At 41.1% G+C, this 26,196-nt stretch overlaps 4 protein-coding genes across 5 annotated transcripts in view; 1 reads left to right on the forward strand and 3 right to left on the reverse strand.

Moving 5' to 3' along the window:
• Positions 1–186: 186 nt before the first annotated feature.
• adprm (ADP-ribose/CDP-alcohol diphosphatase, manganese-dependent) lies at positions 187–3,658 on the reverse strand. Its single transcript, XM_044016184.1, has 3 exons — positions 2,895–3,658; positions 2,262–2,378; positions 187–1,382 (listed from the first exon to the last, which is right to left on the reverse strand). The coding sequence occupies exons 1-3, from the start codon at positions 3,538–3,540 to the stop codon at positions 1,087–1,089; spliced, it is 1,059 nt and encodes a 352-aa protein (XP_043872119.1). The 5' UTR covers positions 3,541–3,658; the 3' UTR covers positions 187–1,086.
• Positions 3,659–4,404: 746 nt separating this feature from the next.
• Positions 4,405–6,863, reverse strand: LOC122760972 (radial spoke head 1 homolog). Of its 2 annotated transcripts, none has more exons than XM_044016186.1 (8): positions 6,767–6,863; positions 6,251–6,368; positions 6,018–6,123; positions 5,849–5,939; positions 5,630–5,765; positions 5,292–5,363; positions 4,662–4,740; positions 4,405–4,542 (listed from the first exon to the last, which is right to left on the reverse strand). In XM_044016186.1, exons 1-8 carry the CDS (start codon positions 6,808–6,810, stop codon positions 4,487–4,489), a joined length of 702 nt encoding a protein of 233 aa, XP_043872121.1. In that variant the 5' UTR covers positions 6,811–6,863; the 3' UTR covers positions 4,405–4,486. The 2 variants fall into 2 exon arrangements, with proteins under 2 accessions (XP_043872121.1, XP_043872120.1); XM_044016185.1 differs by having other exon boundaries at positions 6,251–6,364; positions 6,767–6,824.
• A 1,451-nt stretch (positions 6,864–8,314) lies between these two features.
• On the reverse strand, positions 8,315–11,788 carry LOC122760969 (radial spoke head 1 homolog). The gene is made up of 7 exons (XM_044016182.1): positions 11,511–11,788; positions 11,166–11,279; positions 10,765–10,870; positions 10,593–10,683; positions 9,840–9,975; positions 8,897–8,968; positions 8,315–8,782 (listed from the first exon to the last, which is right to left on the reverse strand). Exons 1-7 carry the CDS (start codon positions 11,559–11,561, stop codon positions 8,726–8,728), a joined length of 627 nt encoding a protein of 208 aa, XP_043872117.1. The 5' UTR covers positions 11,562–11,788; the 3' UTR covers positions 8,315–8,725.
• Positions 11,789–13,750: 1,962 nt separating this feature from the next.
• LOC122760970 (growth arrest-specific protein 7-like) overlaps positions 13,751–26,196 on the forward strand; it is a gene marked incomplete at its 3' end in the record, with an annotated part of 33,956 nt that continues 21,510 nt past the window's right edge. The window contains exon 1 of the mRNA XM_044016183.1: positions 13,751–14,073. Coding sequence (XP_043872118.1) covers positions 13,891–14,073 — 183 coding nt within the window. The remainder of the gene's footprint in view (positions 14,074–26,196) is intronic.

Here is a 26,196-nt window from a genome sequence, read left to right on the forward strand (position 1 = left end):
TTACAACTACTTGTAATCACTTCCTAATCCTTAACACAAGAACATTGTGAGATGTTTCAACTGCTTCTTGAGGAAAAACTGACATTTCTTTACTTCATTCCAAATAGAAAACTTGTATTTACTACATTCCCATGTTTCCTGAATGCGGCACACGAAGCCAGATAGCGCAATAAGCAGGAAAAAGTCTTACATGGTTTTTGTTTTTATTTTCTGTTTTGTGTAATTCATCACATTTAACAACATAATGCAGATTTCAAACTTCTAGCTACATCATGTCATTTTTTTGCAACATGAAAACTAAAAAAAAAATCATGTCTCAGTAAAATAAATATTCATCTTTGATCAGAAACCCCTGAAAGCAACCCTGTACAGACACAGGAACAAATCTAAGTAAAATCTAATTTTAAAAAGTGCAATAAAATGTTTTTGAGGTATTTATATTGTATTTGCTGAAATAATGTTATATATTTGTATGTTTTTTTATAACGCCACCATCTTTTTTTTTCTTAAAAAATATATTTAAAGCAGTACAATCCGTAACTATTTTCTGACATTTCTCACGGATTTATGATGTTTTCTAAAGGACGTCGGTCTCCTGTACTTTGTCTTCCCTACTGCAGATAAACAAAAATATGTTTGTTTTTTTAAAATTCCACTCAGTTAGAAACACAAACTGCCCGGCCAGCAGGAGGCGATAGTCAGAAACTGCCCCACCATATCTGCTGATTCATCCTGGACCTAAAGGCTATCATTTCTGACAGATTTATTCACAATTTTAACAAGATTAGTTTCATTAAATGTGCGTGTAAGAAATCTACGTTTTTTTCGGTGACGAGAGGAAAAACGCAGTAGGAAAGATTTCATGTTTTGCGTAATTTGTAGTATTCACAACCGTCTGATGCTAAATTGTATCTCATCACACTTGAACTTTAACCAGAAACCTCACAAAGAGGAGGTCCTTTCTTCTCATGAAGTTATTAGTCTGTGTGTTGGTGAAAAAAAGGCCCCACCCCCCTCACAAAATGCGATAAAAGCCGAGGAAAGGAATGCTAAATGTAGCAACGGACAGTCGTAAATGATCGAGCATCACTGTGGAAAGGGAAACACTCGATCCTCGACCCGGCCACTCCCCTTCAGCACCATCCGGTCCTTGTAGACGGAGACCATGGCGTGGGCGTCACTGTTGGGCGGCGTCTCGATCACGCCCTCCATGGTCAGGTGGTGCACCCCCGTGTCCTCGTCGCGGCAGTATCCACCATCGTGATCGTGTCCCGCCATGAAACACACCACGCAGCTGTGGGAGCGGATGACGGCGAGGAGCTCGTCGAAGTTCCACGCCAGGCACATGGCGTCGGCGGAGAAAGGGTGGACGGGGAGGTGACCTGGGGAGGGAGTGGAACAAAAAAAAAATCTATTCTGATTCTATTTGATTTTAGGTCGCCTGACCTTTAACCCTCTAACGCTGTGTTCACAGCGGACACAAATATTTGTTGCATCGCCAATCACCTGCGCCATTTACACAGACTTCGAGAATAAAGTCCACATTCTTTTTAAAGTCCTGATACTTATTACTTATGTTTGTGAAACCTATTCTAAAGTACAATTCCACGAAATGTTCCACTCATGGCCCTCATTTTAACAAGTCTCCTCTTCTAAAACAACCAGTTAGAATATTTTTATTCCAACTTTATTCTTGAAGTCTGTGAAATGCTTTTTTTCTCAATGTGGCCCTAATACTGCGACGTAGCATTTTGATTTCGATCAAATTTCAATTAATTGTTCAGCCCTACCACTGGGAGTTTGACTGAAAAGAGAAAGAAACGCCCACAAAAAGTTTCAAACGTGAATTTTACTGCTCACAAAATCCGTCTTTGAGAGGATATAAAGAATGGAGCGAAACACAAACACAACGGCAGGACAATGCCTGAAATCTAGGCACTGTAGCAGGAAACTAGCAGAGGTTCCTTTAATTAGAACACTTCCTCAATTCAGAAATTCCAACTTCTGATTACAAATGGAATGGCCCCCCCACCCCAAGTTTACGACCTCAGTGGGTGTTCCAGTTTAAACTTCCTGCTTGTGACGGAGAATTTATAACCTCAGAGTTTAATAATTAAAACAGATCAGAAAACGCCTTAAGGAGCTAATTATGACATTTACTTCAATAGTCACACACTGGATTTAAAAGATGAAGGACAAACACATAATCTGCTCAGTTCACACGCCACAAACTAAAAGAAAACATGCTTTGTTTCACTTACTTATGAGAGTGACTCTTTCTCGTTTGTCGTCAGCCGACGTCAGGACAGATTGAAGCCAGTCCAACTGTTTCGTACTGAAGCCTCCGTTGAACATTGTAAACCTCTGCTTTCCATATGCTGAAACAACAAAATGATATCACCTTTTAATTATTATTATTATTATTATTATAACAAAGAAATTATACAATGGATTCATTAAATCACACATTCATTTTGTTTGGGGGGAAAAAAAAAAATCACAAAACTGGGGTAAAATTGTTTCAACAGGAAGTAGCCACACTTAGCACATACTGCGTTACATTTGCTAGAATTTCTGGGTTGGAACGAGTCACAGAGTGGGGAAATCTCAAAACGCCAATGCTGCGGTTTTGGGGAAATGCCAACATCATCTTTTCATAAAATACAATTTCTTTTCTGTCCTTTTTGTAGTGTAGCAACATTACAGCGCCACATAAAGGCCTGGCATCTGTACTACAGCATTTAGCATCGACATTCTCTCAAAACAATAGAGAAAAAGATTGTTTACGTTATGTTTCTGTGTGGTCACGGCCTGAGTTTAATGTAGTGGGCCCCCTGGACCTCAAATTGTCTTGAAACGCCTCTGATAATGGCTGTAAGCGAGCGGTTTTGTACCTGGGGGACAGTTGAGGTCTTCGTTATCGTTGTGCTGTAGGATCAGACTCATAGCTCTCTTGTACTCCTCACTGTCCTTCTCTCTCCCCAGCACACTCACATCATACGCGTCCAGAACCACGAACCTGAACCCGGGAACCGGACTGAAGTGGTAGGCGTAGATGTCGGAGCAGCAGGCGGCGGCCGGGTCTCCGCTCAGGGGTCGCGTGTTTAGCTTTGACAGGAGCAGCGAGCTCCGGCTGAAGTTATAAAACTCGTGGTTCCCCCACACATGGTGGACCTCCAGCTCGGGGCTGGAGCCGAACTCTCTCAGCACCGTGTCCAGAGCTCGCTGCGAGGCGCCGTGTCTCTTGTTGAAGCCGTCGACGATGTCCCCCAGCTGGAGGACGAAGTCGGGCTTCACCGCCGCCTCGGACCAACTTTCCCGGGCGCGTCCCAGCAGTTGGAGGCTGCTCCGGTAGTAGCGCTTACTCGTCTGGCTGTAGTTGTATCCGTCGTCGATGTCAGCGTACTGGATGTCGGCTATAACACCGAAGCTAAACAGCGGCTGTGTTTGAGCGCCGTCCTCCATTATCGACCGGTGTTTCTGCGTTAAACGACGGGAAGCGCTGACGTTAAATATATCCCGACAGAGGCGGAAAAACATAAACTGGGGACCGGCCAACACGTTCCCGTCAGCTCGCGCACATGACGACTTTCTGCTCGCTTTCACTTTTCAAGGAGTTGCGACGTCACGTCAGCATGACAGCACACAAACAAGTAGTCTCACTGCAGACACGGAAGTGAAACGACAAACTTCCGGCTGTGGCCTTCAAAATAAGACTCAGGAAACCTGATTTCTTCGAGGCTACAGTTGGGGCAACATTCACACGAGTCGGTACCGACAGTCCGAAATGAACTATTTAAAACATTTTTTTGGAAGCTAGATAGCGCTAAACTACCTTCCAACAGGCGTCTAGCGATAGCTAGCCAGTTTGCTAGTATAGCTTATGAGATGATGATGATGTATTTAATGAATGAGAGTTTAAAAAGGAATTTCATAAAACAAACAAATTGCCGTGATTGTTTACAATAGCATGGGTATGTAACGTCTTAAAATATACCTTGAAAACCTTTTATTATTGATTTTATACTTTCAACTCTTTTTTAAAACAGTTATAATGTTGTTATGTGCTACTTGCAAATTGTTTTGTCAAACAATAAAATATAGAGAAAAATCATTATGTAATCATTTTCTAAAAGACAATATTAATACAAATTTTTCAACCACAGAATCGTGAGATTTCTTCTAGCTAGCTGGATATTTTCTTCACAGCAGCTGGGGTTTTTTTAACCTTATATACTGCAGGAAAATGATAACATTTATAATTGTCACTGAAATTAAGCTAATTTGAAGGGTCAGGTTTGTGCTGTGTCATGTCTAAAGCGACTTTATTCATTTTATGCAGCTAACTGTAGAAGTATTTTGTTAAGTTGTTAAATTAGTGTATATTATTATGAAGTAAATATATCAACATAAACACTTTTATTTTGAAATTCTGTGAATATCATCAGCAATATCATGACAGACAGAATGTAAAGTAGTGGACGAGTCAGTCAGGTGTGTTCTCCTCAGCCTTCTCTGCTGAAACAATTTCTTTTTCCACAGCTGAAAAATAAACCGCACACACAACAATTAGCCAACGACACACTTAAAACTAACTGTATGAAATGTCATTTAGACTATCGTGTCTATCGTGTCTTTTTACAGTCAAAAAATGTTTTCACCTGAAGTCTCTCTTCCTGGAGTCAACAGCGTCAGGCCTGTGATTAACTTTGGAATCCACTTGGGGTTGGCCAACTCCTCCTGTCAAAGATGAGTCATTGAAATGTGCTTGTATGAGGTCAAGACACACACAGTCACAGTGATTTATACACTTCCGTGTATGAAATCCTTGTTCAGATTTACTGACCACACGAGACAGCAGCTCCTGTGTCCCCGTGAGCTAAAAACAGCTGGTTTTCTTTGTGGACTTTAGTGTGGGAGAGTGAGTGGTTTAAAAACTCCAGTTTCCCACTAGAAAAAAGTCTATCTCACTCTGCGATAAAGCAGAAAACCTATTCTTAAGGTCTCGTAGACTTACACTGACGTGTAATTAGTTTTTGACTCTATGCTTCCCGGTACACTGCCACCATAGGTTTGGCATAGTCATGATTGCGCTTGTTGACTTTTTTAGGCGTCCTTTTTAGGTGTAGATGAAAACTTGGCTCTGGTGTGTACAACCGGGTTCCATGGTTCCTAACCCTGTGCATGGCCCGTTGTGATAACGTTCATGTTTTTTAACTTTGGCAAATGACAAAGTTCCAGTTTGAGGTCTTAAAAGGTCATTTATGAGTGAAATAAGTCAGTTAAATTACCTCCTCTGTCTGGCGGAATTCTCCGTGTTGCTCACACCCAATATCAAACACGTACTTCCCGGGGCCAATGGGCTGCAAAGGAAGAGCAGAGACAGAAAAAGATGCTTGTTTGTTATTGACTGACAAGATTCTAAAAACACATGTGGCCGCAACCAACCATTATTTGCATAATTGATGCATTTGTTTCTCCATTAATTGAGCACTTTTTTGGTGTAGAAAAAATGTCCTTATTTTGTCCCCAAACCAAAATAAATCGGTTTCAACAATTTCTTTGTTCATTGGAGGAAAGAACCTAGAAAATATTCACATTTAACAAGCTTAAAAAGTCAAAAATGTACCTTATTGTTTGCTAATTTCCCCTTGAATCTGTGGTTGGAGTGGACGTACTCTCCTTCTGACTCCATGTTGCCGTTCACCCATGAGCCCATGTACTTGGAGCCAGTGTCGTGGTAGACGTAAGTGCCCTGACCGTGTCTGTCAGTCAAACAGCTGAGTTACTTTAGAAACACAGACAACTGAAAACACGTGTGTGATGTTAATATGAGGGACAGATGGACCTCATGTGATTCAGCCACTCTCCCTCATACGAGTCTCCGTTGGAATACGTGTAGACGCCATGACCGTGTCTCACGTCCTTGTCCCACGATCCTGATGGACAGAGACAAGACAAGGTCAGGTTCCGAAACACTCCGCAATCTATTAAGGAGTTAAAATAGGAATATTGACCTTCATATTTGGAACCATCTGGATAGTAGAAGGTTCCTTGTCCATGTTTCATGTTCTGGTCATAGTCTCCCACATACCTTGCCTCATTCTTAAAGCGATATGTCCCCTGGTGGACATAACAATATTGAAAAAAATATTAGCTGTAATTGGCAGTAAAAAAAAGCCATAAATGTAACATTATGCATAACATTTGCATGTGTTCACAAAGATACGTCCAGTATTATGTTTTGTACTTGTCCCTGTCTCTGTCCTTTCTCATAATGTCCCTCGTAGATGTCCCCATTGGGCAGAACAGCTCTGCCGACACCGTGTCTCTCTCCTTCATCATTTCTGTCCCCTTCATACTCCTGTCTCTCACACACACACACACACACACACACGGTTAGCTATTAGGTAATTTAGCTTCCGTTTTCTAAAGATATATCACACAATGAAAAGAGTGTTGAGCTAAGAGGTTACGTTGCTAACTTCATAATTACCACATGTGGGTACCTAGTGCACTCCTAATTAGCTTCTTAGCTAATTTTCTGATTGGCTACTTAGCTCACGTTCTAATTAGCCAAGTAGGTAAACACACACTGCTAGCTAGTAGCACTTCAGCTTCAGTGTGCTAACAATATCACAACAAAATCAAGATTAGCCAATTAGCTTGTGCCAACATTAGCTTGATCACAACATAACAACATAGGGGGAGTATTGAGCTAAGTAACTTATTGCTAAATGTGCTAATGCTAACTGTGTTCTCTCACCCCGAGTTTGTTGTGTTCATATTCAAGATCATCTGATCCGACATCCGACATCGTTCTCTGTGTGTGTGTGTGTGTGTGTGGTTGTGAAGGAAACCTGTTTACAGTTACCATGACAACAGAACATTCACACGTGACCAGCAGGAGGTGCATTTGTTTCCTTGCCAAAGACCCCGCCTCCCCTTGTATGGTTCGTCAGTTTCAAGCATGATTGGACAACTCTGGTGTTGCATCATCAAGAAGAGCCAATCAGATGCAAAGGGGCGGGTCTTCTCCCGAACTGGGTAGTTAAACCTTTCAGAAAGTCATTTATTTGTCTAGTTTTTAAAGAATTTAAGAGGAAATCAGTGTTTTTCTTCAACTAAACTTTTCTTGTACTTTTGTACTAAAAAGGCAACAGCCATATTAAGTAGTATTATTAATTATTATTATTATTAAGTATTAAGTACAACAGAAGTTTGTCTCACTACAGCAAAAATAGATATGTAGAGAATGTTGTAACATACATTTAACACATATATGATGTAAAAAATAATTTTTGCCAGTTCATGTTTTTGTTTTAAATCTGGTTAATAATACGAATGTCAGATTTTTTCCTGTTGTCTAGTGTGTAATGTGCATGTTGTTGCACATCAGTGACACTTGAGGGCGCTGGGGTCTACATTTACTCTTGTTACTTATTATTACTACTACAACTGTTATAAAAATAATGAACTAAATGTGTTTTTTCACACATTAAATAACTGGTTAGGTGTTGTTGTTCAGTGAGTATTCTTCATATTTTATTTTTTACATGTCTTATCACTATTATTTGATTATTTGATGAGTATGGGGGAAAGCTGCATGGATTCTCACTCATGTCTAGGATCACTGATGTTACTGCAGCATGGTCATGTGACCATCACCTTAGAGTGCTACCCATAATCTGTACCAAAAACCCAATTTGTTATATAAACAAGTATGGCTACTTCCTGACAATTTACGCCACTTTCAGGGATTTAAAATAAAACAAATGATGTTATATTGTTTTAGTAGTTATTTGTATAGGGGTCAGGGTAAGGATTTGTGTGTGGGGCAACCACAATTATCATAAAACAACAGGAACAGGAAATAAGCACACTTTTACACACACGTGGATCAGGTGGTGACTTTAGATTGTAATTACAGTCAGAAGTTGGAATTTCCGACTTGATTTCCAAATCAAAAATTTGAAGCGACATCATAAACACGTTGGATTCCAAGACGGCTGCCACTCGCAATCACTCCATCAACGTGTGCCTAATTCCCATCTTTCTTCAGTGGTGACCTGCAGTTTAGCACCACTGCCGCTAATGCTTTTCCCAGTGAACTAACATCAGTACAAAAAGTGACATAGATGTGAAGTTTGATTGACTATTTGAGTTTCTTTTGCCAATTATGGTTAACATTTCTGATACATTTAAATAAAGACTTACCTCATAATTCAGGTCAGAGACTCAGGCTTCAGAATTTGGATATTCTTCAGTTTTTATTCAAATTAAAAGTAGGTTTATACATGAACAACAGCTAAACTACAATTTGCTCCATATGCAGCAAAACAAACAGGACTGCACATCACTCCTGTCTCACAGTTATGTGAAAAAGTAAGATTCAACAACAACATCATCTGGACAGAAAGCAGCAGAGTCACCAGTCGGTACTCCTGCTGTCTTACCTATTCTGTCCATTAGGGGGCACTGCTAGGCTTTCCTACACTTCCACAGCATCTATTCTGTTCTGTTCTATAAGCATCTTAACACCAAATGTCCTTGTTTTTGGTAAAGTACTGAGTACTACTGAGCACTGCTCATGTCAAAAACCTACAAAAGATATTGTGTATCTTTATTTTAGTCTTAAAACAAAGGCCAAATGTAAAAAGTAATTGGTCGATCAGATAAGTGGACTCTTCCACAGCTGGCTCCACCTGAAGTCTCTCTGTGAGATTCACTTCATACAGTTGGGAATCCACTTGAGGACTCCAGCGTCGCCGTCAGATTCATCCTGTTAAAAGAGATGAGTCATTAAAAATAATGTTCCATGTTTTTAATCTTCAGTCACCAGCTCAGGACATACTGTATGTCCATATGTGTGATGGCGTTTAAAAATTAAAATTACCGGCTCTGTTTGCTGGAATTCACCCCCCTGCTCACATCCGTTGTCAAACACGTACTTCCCGGGTCCAAGGGGCTGTGAAGTCAGGACAAAACATCAGAAGACATTTGAACATAAAAAGATACTGACCTTTAAAGACCTTCATGATAGTCTTAGTCCAATGGAAAGAAACATGCTAGGCCCAATATTTTGGTTTGACCCCTAATGTTCCCTACCCTGGATTGCCCCCTGAAGTCAGAGCAACATCTACCTCGACATAGGATTTCAAGAGGGCTATCACTAGTCAATAGTTAAAACACTGCACTTCGGATATTGCTAACAATGCTAGCCTAAGACAGTGTTTCCCAATCGTGGTCCTCAGGGACCACTGTCCTGCTTGTTTTTAGGACTCTTCCTGAGGACCAGGTTTGGGAAACACTGGCTTAAGAAACATCTGCATCCATGTTTCTTTTCAGATTTCTCTGTTGGAACACGGTCAACTCGGAAATAACATCACTCCCAGTTATCAGTTCTGACTTCCGACCTTCAATGCAGATAAAACACACCATATCTACTGGTGGGGGTAACCATTTACTGGTAGTGATGATCCCTGTGAGCCACTAATGCCTTGTAACCTGCATTTGGCAAACATTAGACAACATTCAACATACTAAGAGAGAGTAAGAGCTAAATGTTTCCCCTTTTGGAGATGATTGCTGGTGTTAACATGATGCTGTACTCTGTGAAAGATATCAGTGATGTGTTGTGCCGCCCCCTACTGGCTGTAAGAATGAATGTTTTCTGTATTAATCAGGCTCTTCATCTCCATAACAATGTAAAGATTACAAGTGATTGGAAGATTATGGGTGTATACGGCTAGATAGTCGGGTTTCTTATCTTGCGTGAGGCAGGAAACCTATTAAGCTTTTCAGGAAATGAGTCATGGGGTCATAAAGTCAGGACTCACCTTATTGTTGGCAAATATTCCCTTGTATCTGTGGTTACAGTGGATGTATTCGCCGCCTGACTCCATGTTGCCGTTCACCCATGAGCCCTTGTACTTGGAGCCAGTTTCATGGAAGTGGTACAAGCCCTGACCGTGTCTGTCAGTCAAACGACAACCAGTTAGTGCGCATTCAATATCATGTGGGATTTACAGTTTGTTGAAATCTGCTAACATTTTTGAGATTCAGCCAATATTCATTATAACATTTGACAATGTTATTGTCATGGAATTTAACCAAAATTTAGTGTAAGACCTAGACTAGGTGAACCCAGCCGAGTCTAATAGTGATTTGTTTTCACTCTGGCAAGGACGGCGTTTTGGCCGAGTCACAAATTGGCGGGAGGTCTAGCAACTTTAGTAACCATGCGACATGGCGGTCACCGAAGACCCACATAACCCAACACATAAACCAACTTTACGAAGTCTGCATCACTGGGAACCATGTGAACTCTTGGACAACTCAATGTTTTTGTTGATGACAACATTCTTTCTGGTATACAAAGGCCACCGTAGTATTAAAGGAAGGGGTGAGCTGAGGAGTCCGTCCTTTGTTGCAATACGCAATCTCTCCACTAGGTGCCACCAATTTGTACACACTGGACCTTTAATGACTTCGAAACCAGATAACTTTGAACTGATTTGGTGTCAAGTATATAATTGAAAAGTAACAAGTCAACAACATGCATGCATGATTTTAAAATGATTGGGACAAACCTCAAGTGATGCAACCACTCTCCATCATACATGTCTCCGTTGGGGTACGTGTAGACACCGTGACCCTTTCTCACATCCTTATCCCATGATCCTGACAGAGGAGACAAGGCTCTGAGTCGCGACATCAAATTGACTAAAACAAAGCTCAAGGTATGAAAACAAGTATCTGTACCTTCATATTTGGATCCATCTGGATAGTAGAACAATCCTTGTCCATGTTTCATGTTCTGATAATAGTCTCCCACATATCTGGCCCCATTCTTAAAGTAATATGTCCCCTGTTTGACAGAAAAGTACAAGGCAACATTACATGACAAGATATCTGCGAGGGTTCTCAGTGTCTGAAGGTTCTCTGTCATCCAGGTCACGGTCGTCTTTAAGTGCTGAAAACAAAGGCAACTGGACCTCTGTTAGGTTCTTTTGGATGAGAGGTGAAGCATCTTCAGGAACCTAAAAGAAGTCCAGTTGCCTTCTTTTTTAGCACTTGAACACTGACAAGACCTAAACTAGATTAGGGCTTGTAATGGATCGGATTCAGACTTCACAAAGACACATTCGGTATTATGACTGTACCGATCCATGTCTCATTCCGTTCTCATAATGTCCCTGGTAGATGTCCCCGTTGGGCAGGACAGCTCTGCCGACTCCGTGTCTCTCTCCTTCTGCATTTCTGTCGCCTTCGTACTCCTGACACACAAACACACACACAGTTAGCTAGTACCAACGTTAGCTTAAGCTATCAAACAATATCAAACAGCAGGAAAAGAGTATCAAGCTAACATGCCAATTGGCTGACTTCCTAAGTAGTTGCTTAGCTAATTAGCAATGCACATATAGTTAGCTAGACCCAATGTTAACTTCAGCTAGCTGACAATCTAACCAAGCTAGGAAGCTAACTTGATAATCACATTTGCTCACCCCAAGTTTATTGCGTTCATTTTCAAGGTCATCAGACCCCGTGTCGGACATGGTTCTGTGTGGTTCTTCTTCTTTTTGCCTCCTCTCGTTGTCCTTCAGATATGTCTTCTTTGTCTTCTTCCGTTGTTGTGGTCAAAGTCGGTCCATGACTTTGAAGTTGATAATTCAAAGGCGTTCCGTTTTCATGGTTATGAACGTGAAATAATGTTCTTTCAAGGTACTAACGAGTCCCAGCGCTAGGTTAGCTCACTGCTGTGGCCGCAGCCAACAGTAAAAGTAAAAAAGGTTCTTAATATCTGCAAAAAGTAAAACTAATTGTGAGAATATTGCTAACAATCCCTGGCAGCTATCCTAATTATCGGAAAAAATTAGCATTTTTATTCTAGTCCAGTTACATAGTGTATCATAGCTCGACTAGCTTGTGGTACAACGATAATATTTGCAAGTTAGTTGGAAGTCAGAATTTCCAAATTTAGTGGGCATTAGGGGGCATTCCTTCCACTGGAAAGTCAGATTTCTAACTCGGAAAGCCGGAGCAACCTTACAAACCCCGACATAGGATTCCAAGATGGCTGCCACCTGCGTCAAGAATAAAAACACTCTGCTACTTTTACTTTTAATTTACCTTTTGTCTTATCTGTTTCACATTAAGTCAGTCATACATGTAGTAGTTTGATTTTTTATCTGTGGACATGTTGCTACGCTTATGTGTGCGCAAAATACAATGTTAAGTGTTGTCACTGACTGGCATTGCTAACAAGCTAGCCTGAGGAATGTTTACGTAGCCCACATTTAAGATGTGTCAATTCCTTGTCCAAGTCTTTATGGGACCCTAAGATCAATTTGATTTGGGGCCCCACTCCCACCAAGTGTAATGTCAAATTTTATTGTTTTGAATTGGAATAATAACAAAATACTCAATTTGCTGTAAACAAGTAAACCAGTTTAATGGGTTTTGGTTTTTTTAAAACTTGGAGCGGATGTGCAAATGTGTCCATGATCAAAATCAGTGATTTTAGCTCTGGAGTTGCTGGTTAACCTACATTCAATGTGAAAATAAATCTGGCTGATTTTAGTATCGTCTCATTTAAAATCTAGTTGATAATTCACATAAAATCTATATTTTATAGAATGAAAATGAAAAAAAATCCATGTCCGCGAGCCTCATCATCGCAGCCACATAAATAGAAAATATGTCATGTGTAACTCGTGGCAACCGGAGCAAACAATAAACAGTGATGTGTCAGTGATGCCAGGCAACTGAGTGAAAGAGGAACCAACAGGTTTTTTTGTGTTTCGGGCAAATTTTCGGTTCATATGAAAGTCAGTGCTGACTCAGATCAAAACTTCTTCATTACAAGAATCGATTGTCCACTATACAATACAATCAGGTGATGTTTTTTTTTATTAAATTTGATTCAAAAAATTATTTCACCAAAATTCTACAGACTGGCCCTTTAACAGCTTTAATCTTTCGAGCTATCTGGAAATAAACAGAATATGATGTTTTTCTTTCTTATTTCATAACTGCTTCTAACCAGTCTAAACCTTGTCATCATCCAGGCTATATGAAAAGAAGTTGTCACTTCCGGTTAAGTATTTCAAAATAAAACGGGGACAGTGCAGAGAACTGTCTCCTACGCGGAAAAGAAACATTTCTCACTAAATGTATTAATAAACCCTAAAACACAGCTCAGATTATTAATTAATTGAATGAATAATTTAACAGTGATAGTGTGAAATATAATAGTTATTATAATAAAAAATACTAAAACTACTAATGACAGTAGATTTTTTATTTGATGTATGAAATGTTGACATTGGCCGCAAAATGTAACCCTTAAGAAAATGTGATTATTTAAATATGAACGTTGTATTTGGAAAAAGACTAAAGAAAACAGGAAAACTATAGTCAGCAATTTCAATTAAAATAAATAGGAACGCTAATGTTAGATCAGCATTTCTAACGGAAAACGAAAGTTGTAAATGCTGACTCAGCATGAACATTGAGGAAAACCTGTCGCAAACGAATTCCCAATGAACAAGAGAATAGGAACGGTAAGATGATTTAAAAAGACATGGCCTGGTTTTATTTTGAAGGCGCGTTCACTTGACGTCCGGCCTCACTGTTTGTAGCTTCACAGAAAAGTCTCCGCTGGACTCAGACTGAGCAGCAGTGAGTGAGTGAGTGAGTGAGAGAGTGAGAGAGGGAGGGAGGTCTTGTGGTTGTGAGTCAGAGGAGGAGGTGGAGAGGAGGAGGAGGAGGAGAAGAGGAGGAGAACCTGTCCACGAACTCCTCACAACTTTCACTCCGCTCCAGCACGCGCCAAGAGCTGCTGCACACACACACACACACACACACACACACAGCGTTCGCGTCATGTCTGGATCGTACTGTAAAAGTTTGTACCGGTTCAGTGGAGACCAGCACCAGCAGGGACTGAGCTTCGAGACCGGGGACGTGATCAAGGTGGTCCAAGCTCTGCCCGGAGGCTGGTGGGAGGGAGAGAGGGACGATGGAGCCCGGGGCTGGTTCCCCTCCAGTTATGTCCAAGTGCTGGAGGTAAGAAGACACATTTACTGTTATTGTTGTTATTGTTGTTGTTCTTCTTCTTATTACAACAGTTATTATGGACACACGTGGATTTAAAGGTCCAGTATGTAACATTTAGGAGGATCTATTGGCAGATTTTTACTAAGAATCTTCATAAAATTTATCAAAAATCATTTGTTTTCTGTTGTTGAAGTATGAGCCTCAGAGCTATGATTCTCAAACTGAAGTGCGTGAACCAGCAGTGGTACGCGAGCTTCCTCTGGTGGTACTTGGTGTTAAAAGGTTTAAGAACCACTTAAGAGTGCTTTAAGTAAATACTTAAAGATGACGAACTTGAGTGTAAAAAAAAAAAATGCGTTAAATTTACTTTGTAAATTGAAAATTTGGAAGTGGGAGTGACGGCATCTTCCGAGTTTGGCCGTGTGTTCCAGTTGAGAAGTCGGAATAATGGTGTGTTCCTTTAACGTCGGAGATGTCACCTCTGAGTTGCTAACCCTTACCCATTTCTGAAAAGTCGAATGCAAACATACCTCAGGCTAGCCTTTGTTAGCTGTTTTTAGCGTTGCCAGTCGATAAAAACACTCCACGTGATTTTTTTCACACAAAAACAGCATACCAATGTGTCCGATATAAAAATGACGCCAATGTCGGGACCTTGGTGAGGTTTCTCCGACTTTCCGAGTAGGAAATCCTACGTAGGGGTCGTTCCAGTTGAAGAAATTTAAAGACAGAATTTGTTTGTTTTTTATATTCCTGTAGAGGGCAGCGTTTCACCAATAATTAAGTCATATACACCATAACCAGTTAATAACTGACCCTAACTTTTAACTAACCGCAATTCAAATATTAGTCCTCAACTTTAACCAGCTCCTCAGAAATGAGGTTCAGAGGTTCTTTAGGACCAGGTTTTGGTCTCCATGACACACACACACACACACAATAAATAGTTTTCCCTTGTTGTGTTGATCACATTAACTCAGAGCAGCAGCTCTGTCTTTACTTCCTCATTCCACACATTCCTCTGAAACACTCAGGTCTGAATGTCTCTGTCTGTCTCTCTCTCTGTCTCTGTCTGTCTCTCGTCCACAACCAGCTCGCCCTCCCTTTTGTCCTCTCCAGTGATTTTAAAAGAATCCTTTGATTCAGAAAACATCTGTGAGAACATGTTTGTTTGTTTGTTGACAGTTTTTCATCGTCACCTTTTATACTTACCGATGACTCGGCATTCTCACTTAAAATAGTAGAACTACTAATAATAACTAACACTAATAACAAAGGAAATGCTTTCTCAATAAACCAAATAAGATAGAAGAAAAATAGAGTTGTGCTGACTCAGCATTCACAACTACGTAGTAATTAAGAATTATAAACACTTAATTAGTTTGTAACTAATACAAAAGAAAACAGAAAAAGTATAGTTGGAAATGCTGACTCAGCAATCTCGATGAAAATAAAATAGTAAAACTGCAGTTGAGAATGATGACTCAGCACATTCTCAATTAAAACAGGAAAACAACTCATAGTAACGCAATAATACACAATATTTATGCATTCTCAATAAACAAAAAAAAGAGGAAATATAGAGTGACAATGATGACTCAGCATTCTCAATTAACTTATTAAAATTGTAGTTGAACACTCAAAACCAGATAATCGATGATCAAAATAGTGGACGATTCATTTAGTTATTTTTATCTTAAAAGTCAATATTTCTCTAAATTGTTCATTTATAGATTTGAGAATACATGTTTATTACCTTTAATTTGCCCATTGTGGGATTAATAAAGGACTATTTTATCCTTTTTATAAAGGTTTTTAAAATCCTACGGCTATTAATCAGATGAAGGAAGATGACAGACAGTTTCCATTCATTAACTTGTCACTGATCATATTTTCCTGTTTGGTTTCAGTGTTCTGCGGTTGTTTGACCGCCTCCATCACCACACACACACACTAGTGAAACTACAGGTTTCCTCTCGCTGAGCTTGTGTCATAGTCTTTTTTTTTGCCTGTGATGCGTTTCAGGGTCGTAGGACATGAGAGTGAATCATAGGCCACTTCTTTGTTTCCTCATTCTGGTAAAAAAAAGGTTTTCTCCAAACTCAGAGGGAAATGGCGTCACTCTTTCACGCCGTTGCCTCATTTTCATACGGTTTGCAAAATCTAAGCTGATGTACGTTCACCACAGAGACGAAGATTTGTTCTGCTGCTGACAATGAAGCATTCTTCTTCTTCTTTGTTCCTCTTCTTCTTCTTCTGTCATCTCCAGCGCTGTAGCCTTTGTTCTACAAACAAACTCATTCTTCAGGCAGAATGAATCATTCAGAACCTGCTGCTGCTGATGTTACTGCTGCTGATGTTACTGCTGCTGCTGTAACTGCTGCTGATGTTACTGCTGCTGCTGTAACTGCTGATGTTACTGCTGCTGCTGTTACTGCTGCTGATGTTACTGCTGCTGCTGATGTTACTGCTGCTGATGTCACACACTTGATAAATGCTGCTTAAAATTCAATATTTAAACATTTGTTTCAATATAAAACTCAAAATCGTTCAACATTTTGTGACATTTTACCGTTAAAAAACAAGTTACTGGATTAATTGAGAAAATAATGGACGCAAGATTGAGAGAGAAGATTGAAGAGTGAGAGGGAATCGCCAGAGACACCACAATGCGATATAATCATGGTATTATGACATACTGAGTATTTGCGAAATCATATATTGCGATACACTCATGAAACTTAATAGATTTTTATATGCTAATTCACAAAAAAGTTAAATATTTATGTGTAACATCAGTTAAAAATGATAGGCTTAAAAACAATCAATACTGTGACATAATTTTGCGATATTTCACAAATTTTCCTCGACATCCAACCCATAAATATAGTTATTTTTTTTTAAAATAAATGCGGTAATATATACAATATAATATAGTAATATAGCTTAGAAACACGTGTAAAAGTGCAGTATCTATTTAAAAAACGCAAGGGAAAATGACGATAATTGAGTGTCACTGGCTGCGAGCGTTGGTGACCGTTGCCGTAGAAACACTGACACGTTCCTCCGTCAAGGTAATGTTTGGAGAGAGAACATTGTGATCCGTTCTCTCTCTCGGCGGCGGTGAAGATTGAACAGTGTGAACTTCTCTTTTCTTTCTCTGTCACTGAAGAAGAACTCTGTATTCCTGTTGTAATAATCCCGACCCGACTCACAAAGACAGTGAGTGATGAACTCATGAGGAAGAAAAAATACAAAGATTTATCGGATTTATGTTGGTATTGATCAAAGAACTACGTCTGTCTGTATCCAAAGTAATGAAGTAAGTCGCATTTAGCTGCTATAGATCATATTCTTCATTCATGAATTGGACTTGTAACGAGAGGGTTGCTGGTCCTAAACCCAAAGTCAAGGGCTGGGGTACCCCTTGGATTGGGTACCTTACCCAATCCCCCCCAACAAGAGGGGGCCACTTCCAGTGTTCTCCTCGTGCTGGTTCCAAACCTGGATAAATGGGAGGGTCGCGTGCAGAAGGGCACCCGGCGTAAAAAACTCGGCCAAATCAAGAATGCGGATTATCCACAGTGGCGCCCCCTACAGGGTTAGATGAAAGAAAAGTACTAGTGGCTCTGAGAAAAATGACCTATGACCATTATGCTATTATCCAGTAGAAGAAGAATCGCAAAGAACTCCACGAGATTGGAACGGTGGACGGATGCAGAATCTTCTGTCCAGGGATACCAGGTAGGGTAAGGGTTAGGGTTACCCCAAGGGTTAGGGTTAGTTACCCTTACCCTCCAGGGATAAAGACAGGGATGTTCTGGTAGCTCTCGGTAGGTCATTCTACCAGCGTGGAACGACACACGAAAAGAGTCTGGATTGTCTTGTGACCGAACAATACCACATGGAAACAGAGGCCAACAGGAGATGGGAAAGTTGTCTCTTTAACATGTTACAGAGTCTCTACAGCTGGTAGAAGACCCCGCCACCCTCACCTCACCTCCCCTCCCCCGCTCTCTCAACTGTGGAGGAAATATGTCAGTGCTTCAGTTGAGTCAAGTGTGACTCTTTCCTTCCAGGTGAAGAGGCCACTTAATTGAGGTCAATATCAGACATGAGGGAATGTTGATTTTTCACACGTACAGGACTGACTTTATTAACATTATCCTCAGTGTGAATTACAACGTGTCAGGGGGAACGACTGTAGGAGCTTCTCCTTCTCGAGTGTCAGCTGTGTTTGTTATGAAACTGAGGGCGTGTAGGAGAGTGTTGTGGGGGGTTTTGGGTGTGGGGACTTCTCGCAGAGGTTTACATGGTGATTCAGCCTGGCATAATCCCTGTAGTGGAATGTGGGGGTCACACGGTTGCTGTAGACAGCCAGGTGCTTCCCCAACCATGCCCATGTCCTCAGCATACAGTCATCTGTTGTCTTGAGTGAAATTTCACATGAATGACTGTGAAACACCCACTGCGGTGTCTGAAAGCACCTTCTTAACCACAATCTGCTGTTTGTTTTGACACTGAAGAATAGATTTGAGCTGCTGTGGAGGAGCCCATGTCTCTCTGTGTATCACTCTCACAACATGTCAACAAACACAGGGGGGAAGCAGGAAAAAGGGACTCGACTGTTGTGGCAGCAGGTCAATTTAGGGCTTAGTGGAGTATGTGTGATTGATGTAATGAGGCGAATGTGTTACCAGAAGAAACTATTTTAAGCCCCAAATGCTCTATTTTTGAGTTATAGCTCGAAAAACATTAGCTCAGTTAAATAGTAATTACTGTTATTTTCAACTTGTGTCTCAATTTTCCTCATCATTGTGTCCCGAACTCGGGCCAGAATCTGGTGATTTGCTCCTTTGTGGTGTAAGTTAAAAAAATTACGAATCATTGTGTAAATGTGAAGAAATGAAGCTCAGTCTTTCACCCATGTGTTCTGATCTCCCCCCTAAATATATATACACGTATATATATATATATGTACACACACATATACACGTCTGATTCTGAACCATGTTACTTTTAACTGACCAAAATCTGATCTGATTCTGATCTGATTCTTACCAAGCTTTTATGGGAACAAAATTGGAGACAGGAAGTTGCTGATGAAAACACAACCTCCTTGGTCGAGGGACAATCTGGCTTTCTCCAAATATTGGTCCCTACTGTCCACACGCAAACCTACGCCCTACCTTCTGTAAGCAACGTTTTAAGTGTTATGGCTAAAGGTTTATACAGGAAGAAGTGAAAAGCCAAAGTCAGTGGCTCTTATATTGAAGGCCAGAGTGAAACATACTAAAAACATAATATAACTTTTATTTTAATTCCTGGAACGGCCGTAAAGTAGTCACACTTTGGGTGTCTGGTCCATTTTTGGATGCTCTGAATCAATTTCTCGCTTATTGCTTATGTTTTTGAGAAAGACATTTGCATCGATCATGCATCCATTTCTCTGCCTCTTCTGTGGCTCTGTGTCGTAATAGCAGTGTAAGCAAAGTGCCCTTCTCTCACACTAACCACATCCTGCAGTGTCTCCTGAGGGATCCTCAAGCATTCCCAGGCCGCATGGGTTTTATATTCCATCAAAAAAGTATTCTGGGTCTATCTCAGGATCTCCATCCAGCTGGAGCTGCCCCTTCCTTGATTTGACACCCAAAACACCTCCACTGACAAAACACTTTAAAAACAGTGCCCTGAGGTTGCGTCAGGTGAAATTTGAGTGGAGTTTGAGTAAGAGATTAACGTGGTTTATGGTTAATCAGCCATCACGACACACGTCGGTGGTTTGTAATGCACTCAGACAGGATTTATTATGTCTGGAAAGTTTATCGCATTGGCATCAAGTGATTTTTACAAAGGGTTATCTGGAAAAAATTTACCTGTATGTTTGATTGGCCAGATAATGTGGCTTTGTGGTAAAAGTTAAGCCTGGTTCAACTTTTTCTTGCCAGCTGACCTTGCCGTGTTTTACCCCCGTGAGTCACCCCCTGCTGTGCTCACACACTTCATTCATTCATTGTCTGCCACTTTATCCTCCACATGAGGTTTGTGGTCGTTGCTGGAGCCAATTCCAGCTGACTTAGGGCAGAAGGTCAACCTGGACAGGTCGCCAGTTTATGGCAAGGCCCAACATACTCTCACATTCACACCTATGGTTAATTTAAGACGGTCCAATTAACTTAATCTGCATGGTTTTGGGACCGTGGGAAGAAACAGGAGAACCCTGGCACACATGGGGAGAACATGGACACGACAACTCCTCACTGAAAGGCCCTACATCCAACCAAATACAACAATACTTTTTCTTTGTTCAAATTGATTAGAATGTTGAAGAAATTAGAAGAATTTGGTTTTAGGGTCTATGGTGATCACCTTAGAGGATGCTTGTATTCACAGTACTTGGCTTTGAGCTCCTTCATGAAAAGTTTGGTCGAAAACACAAAATATCTACCAGTTCTCTCTGAATGTCCTTCATGAACAAGACTGTAGATCTTATGATATAAAGTACTGGGATTTGTATCAGAATGAAGCCAGAAAACACACATAAATATCTATGCAGTCATAAAATAGCAGAACATTTTCAGAACAGCCTAAGTGTCAAGTATTTAGTGTGACCTCCAGCTCACACTCTGGGCTCATTTAAACCTAAATGGAGTGGAACCCAAATTAATGTCATTTTGAAAATGACTGTGACTGAAAAATGTTGTACGAAAGGTTTGTTCAAGACGTACTCGTTGACATTTCATACAAGGTTGTATGAGTTGAACTCACTGGACTTCAAAGACATTCCAATGAAAATTCGAAAATATCACAGAATCTTACAGACAACAACAACAAAACTAGTGGTGACCTGTGCCAGACCTTTCAGTTAGTACAAAGTGTCTTTTTACCTTGTGAACCACTTTAGTCAACAATAGTTGTTTTCAAATATTCTATAGAAATGAAGTTGACTTGATCTGACTTGACCGGAAAAGAGTCTACCATTGTTCTGATACTCCTCCTCAACTTGAGATACTTGAAGTTTCCAGTCCTAAGTCAACAACGCATCACTTTCTCATTCTACTGCAGTCACTTCACACTCGGACGTAAACGGATCCAGGAGTTTCACATGTTGACGAAACATCTGCAAAGGACTGCGCGCACGCAAGTGCGAGTGCTATTTTGCTATAAATCGACCGTGAATGCTCATCCAAATATCATATACGGTAAAGCATGTGTGACCCATAACTTACGACAGGCTTTGTCTTCTTTCGAGAAGGAGAATTGGTGCCACATGCGCTTGTTTGAAGGCTAAATCTGGATCAGGAGCTAAAAAAACCCAGATCAATCGTCACCACAGGAGTCGACCATTTGATATTTCACAACCGTACACACACACACACACACACACAGACTAAACCACCGGCATGCACTCTGACGAGAGGAGCTGCGTCTGTTTAAACTAGGACGATGGGTTTTTGGGGGTTTAACGCCTGAAATATCCAAAAAAACAAGACTTCTGATGCTGGAGAACTCTGCTTTACTGGCTGAGTGAAGACATCAGGCTTAACAAAGCCTCATACCAATCCAAAATGATTATTTCACAAGAAGACACCTTTTTCCAACAGGAAACCGAAGTTTCAGTAAAATGATCACTCCTCACACCAAAGTCCTGAGAGAAAATCAACAATTTGACCTTGTGTCATGACAATTGTTGATCCATTACTGTCACCACCAGTGATTCAGTTGAAATCATTCATTTGGTTTCACCTCAGTGACACAAACTTACCAATAAAAGGCAGCAGTTGACCAACAGTTTGAAACATCTGCTTTACCGTGAGAATACAATATAAGCTGCTGTGAAGAGTAAAGTGGAATTATTAACTGGGTGAAAAGAAGGATAGTGGATTGACTTGCTGCCATATCTGTATCTAATAGTGTGAAAATATTCAGATGTTCCTCAGAGGTTTACGGGACGTTCCTTACATAGGAACGTGCCCTGAAGTTGGATTCAACTCAACTCGTGGCATGAGATATAAGATATAGACAAACGTATTTGGACAATTGACCATGACACCAACACTTCTTGGAAGACTTTCTACGGGAATTTTGTGTCCATTCATTTTGTAGAGCATTGATGAGGTCAGGCACTGATGTTGGACGAGAAGGTCTAAGGCTCACAGTCTCTGTTCCACTTCATCCCAAAGGTGCTCAATGGGGTTGAGATGAGATTGGTCAATGAAGTTCTTCCACACCAAACTCAAAGTCAAACCATGTCTTTATAGTTCTTTACTGGGACACAGTCATGTTGGAGTAGAAAAGGACTTTCCTCAGACTGTTGCAAAACAAAGTTGGAAGCATAGCACTGTCCAAAAGTGTGAAGATTGTCCTTCATTGGAGACAAGGGGCCAAGAGACCAAAGTCTGAGTGAAACGCAGGTTTGGACAAATACTTACAGTATATTTGTGTATGTTTGTCCAAATTCTCAGTTTGAACTCGGTGAACTCTGGGGGTGATGTCACTCCCAGTCCTGTGTCTCATCTGTTGAAGTGGATCCGGATCTCACTGGTGAAACAGGACTCAAGAAATTCACATAAACTGAAGGAGGCGGGATTTGACAAAACGGGGCATTGTTCGCCGAACATTTCACACACTAAAAAACAGTCAGTCAGTGTGAGTGTGTGCATGTGTGACTGAGGACATGCTTGAACACGCATGTGCATCACTCCCCCTCCTCCTTGTCCTCGTCCTCGTCCTCGTCCTCCTCTTTCCCTGAGTGTCTGAAGTGTCTCTCCATGTGGGAACGTGGCTTCGCTTCAGGCTCCCACATCTGCCCAAACCAAAACAATGTCTCCCAAATAAAGATATGGTCAGCAGCCCCCGTCACTCTCTTCCCCTCCGTCTCCCTCTCCCCCGGGGGGATTATTTCGTTCTCTCCTCCTCTGTTTACTCCCTCTCTCTCTCTCTTCCCACATCTTAACATGTTGGTCTTTCTAGGTTTGAGCAGCTACACATGAGATTCTCACATGAATCTCCTGCCCAGAGTTGGGGGTCAGTGTTAACGGTCTCTGCCAAAGCGTTTCAATAACAGCGGTGATGAAGTTTGTGTGGGAGTCGTGTTTGTTTGTAAGCATGCTCTCGTCTCGGGTGTCACTTGACTCCAGTGCTGAGGGTTTGGGTCCAAACCCAGATCCGCAATTTACACATTTTTTTCTTCTTGTCGAGAGGGAAAATCCCCTCAAAAAACCCTCTGAAGAACCACTTGTCCACAAGCTCATGTGGCACCTCCCAACAAGTCCATTTGTCTTCATGAGAAGTTTATGACGACGTAAGCTGCTACTTCTCACTTGATTTGCTTGAGTTTTTAAGTCTTAATCAGGAGTTTCTGGTCTTTTTCATTCTGAGTGTGAGATCAATCTGAAACCATCCATAAATACTAGCATTGTTGTGGACACTGTCCACCGTTTCCCGCCGTCGTGGACCTGAGATTCCGTGCAGAACAACGAGCGAGTAAAGTTAAGCAAAGAGAGAGAAAAATAACGATGTGATGCCTGGGAAATGAAAATTCCAAGATCTCTGTCTCACCAAAGACTGACTTTGACCAAGATCAATCACAGAGCAATGAAAGTGGACGCCATCATGGATGAAGACAAGCTCTTACAAGTAGTCTTTGAATTTGAGGGAAAGTCCTTGAATTGGATGGCAACCAAGGTGTGGGAGTCCTGAGTAAACGTGTGGATGACACTGGAGACTCAAACATGCTTCAGGTGTCTTTTATGAAGCATCTTCAGCTGTTGCAGTCTCACTCTGACACCAGCATCTGCGCTTGTGCGAGAACTTCCCAGTAACCCGGGCTGTGTGCTTGTGACCGTGTTGCCCACAGAAAGGGAAGGTGAAGGCAGATTTACGAGTGAATAATAGGAAACAGACACTTCCTGCTGTCTGCTGGGAGGACAGAGGACAGAGCGATGGAGCTCGTCCTCCACGCAACGTTCACCGTCTTCATCTCAGTTTGTGCTGGTGCTTGTTTACGAATGGAGAAGAACGTCTCAGGGGGTTTTATCTTCAGTTGTGGACTCATCATCATCATCATCATCATATCACATGTTTATGAGTCTTTAAACGGCGTCGTTATTACGCGACGTTTGATGAGTCGTGTAATTCCATTTATGCTCAGTTTGACCACTGATGGATGTTGTCAGCTAGTTTATCTACGTCCATATTTGTCCGTATTCTTCTTTGTTTTTATAGCAGATGGATTTGAAGAACGTTGTTGATATAAAAATTTAGTAGGGCTGAATGATAAATAAACATCTCATTGTGATTATTTTGACAGGAATTGCAATTGTGATATCAGAGGGAACGGTCATTTTTACATCATTATTCACATTTTCATTCCAAAAACATACTTGACTTGACATGATGATATTTGTGCAGATCTGTGAGAAACAAAGATGTTCTCTTCAGTCTGTGGAATAAGACTGTAGATCAAGACGATTCATTCATCAAAAAATGATAGTTTTTGCCTCCTGTATTGCGATTAGTCATTCATCCTGACGAAGAACAACAGGAGCCGGTCAGTTTGTTGATTAAAACAGTGTTTACCAAAGACTGGGTCTGGACCCACAGGAGTTCCAGAAACACTGGATTAAAAACACTCAAGAGAGAAACAGGGAGATGTTTTTGGTCCAACATTTTGAAGCATTTTAGCATTTTTGTCATTTTTTATGTTTGTCGCACAATAAGGTGTAATTCCAGCTTTATAGAGTCAAACATTATTGAGATATCTGTACTTAAACGATGGCGTTTATAATCAAATATAGACTCAATTCCTTGTTGGACTGTCATGGTGTTGATTTATTTTGACCTCAGCACAGACTGCAGTCATTAGGAAGGCAGTTTGTCCACTGTCTGGTCGATAAACTGACACTTTTAATTGCTCACCACTTGGTGTTTGTTGTCTTTTTATTATTCTAAAAGGAAGTTTGATGTACAAGTTTCCTCACACCACATCAGTTTTCTCTCTTGCAAACGTCCTGGTACGATATTCAGTACCAGGATCAGTCAGACATGATCCAAAAACCAGAATTATCAAGTTAATGGTTCTTTAAGCTCAGGCTTAAGCTCAGGAATGTGAGTGCGAGATGCAGCATGGACTTATTTAAAGGTAAACAAGAAAGAATCTGACAATGTCAGACTGAAGAGACTCGAGGCTTCTGTATCAAACTGTATCAAACCACAGAATTCTTGTTTTCTAGCAGCTACGTGGGACTTTGAGATATCTGCAAGTGTTAAAACTACGCGATACATTTTTAATGTCAAAGGTCCGTCATGGAAACTCCGGGAGCTCGAAAACTCTTTTTCTCTGGAAAGTGGACAGCTGCTCCGACAGACCTTGACCTCCACAGACTCTCTCCTCCATGTCCAGATGTTTCCACACGGGGGTCAACAGGGGTCGGGTTCAGTTTGCAGACTTAGCAAAGTCTCACCTCACACCTACCCACGATATACAACACACACACACAAAGACACACACACACACACACACCAGAGTCACCCGAGTCAGGAGGCTTTGAGTCACTCAGGCTTGTGTGAGGACAGCTCAGTGTTAGTCCAGTCCAATAATCCACTCTGTTGAAACGGTGCACACACTCATCCTTCCTCCTCCACACAGAGCCCGTGAGTGGGTGACCAGTGTTTCATAAAACCATGACGGTCGGTGACTGAGGGATTTTTGATGAGTCACCGTTTCAAGACAAACACCGTCTGTGCATTGACGGCGTCAATCCACCGGGGAGGGAGGGAGGGAGGGAGGAGGGAGGTCGTTATTTAAGTCATTATAAAAAAGTGCTTAAGAATAAGTGACATCATCATCAGCAGCAGCAGCAGCAGCAGTTTATTTCTGTGATGAACCACTACATCGTGATTAAGTTTAAAGCTGCAGTGCGTAACTTTTGCTGATTCTTCTTGAACAGAAACGATGTTTCGTTGCTGGTTTGCTTGTTGGCATTCGTTATTTGAAAACAGGCTCCAAAATATCAGACCTGACTGAGGGAGTGTTTGTACGGCAGCAGAGCAAGGGTGGGCGGGGACAAAAGCAGAAGAATTCCCCTTTGGAAACTTTTTGTGTTTTTAGTCAAACCTAACTGTCCAGGG

The sequence above is a fragment of the Solea senegalensis genome, unplaced genomic scaffold (genome assembly GCF_019176455.1).
Source record: "Solea senegalensis isolate Sse05_10M unplaced genomic scaffold, IFAPA_SoseM_1 scf7180000014256, whole genome shotgun sequence".
Classification (NCBI taxonomy): domain Eukaryota; kingdom Metazoa; phylum Chordata; class Actinopteri; order Pleuronectiformes; family Soleidae; genus Solea; species Solea senegalensis.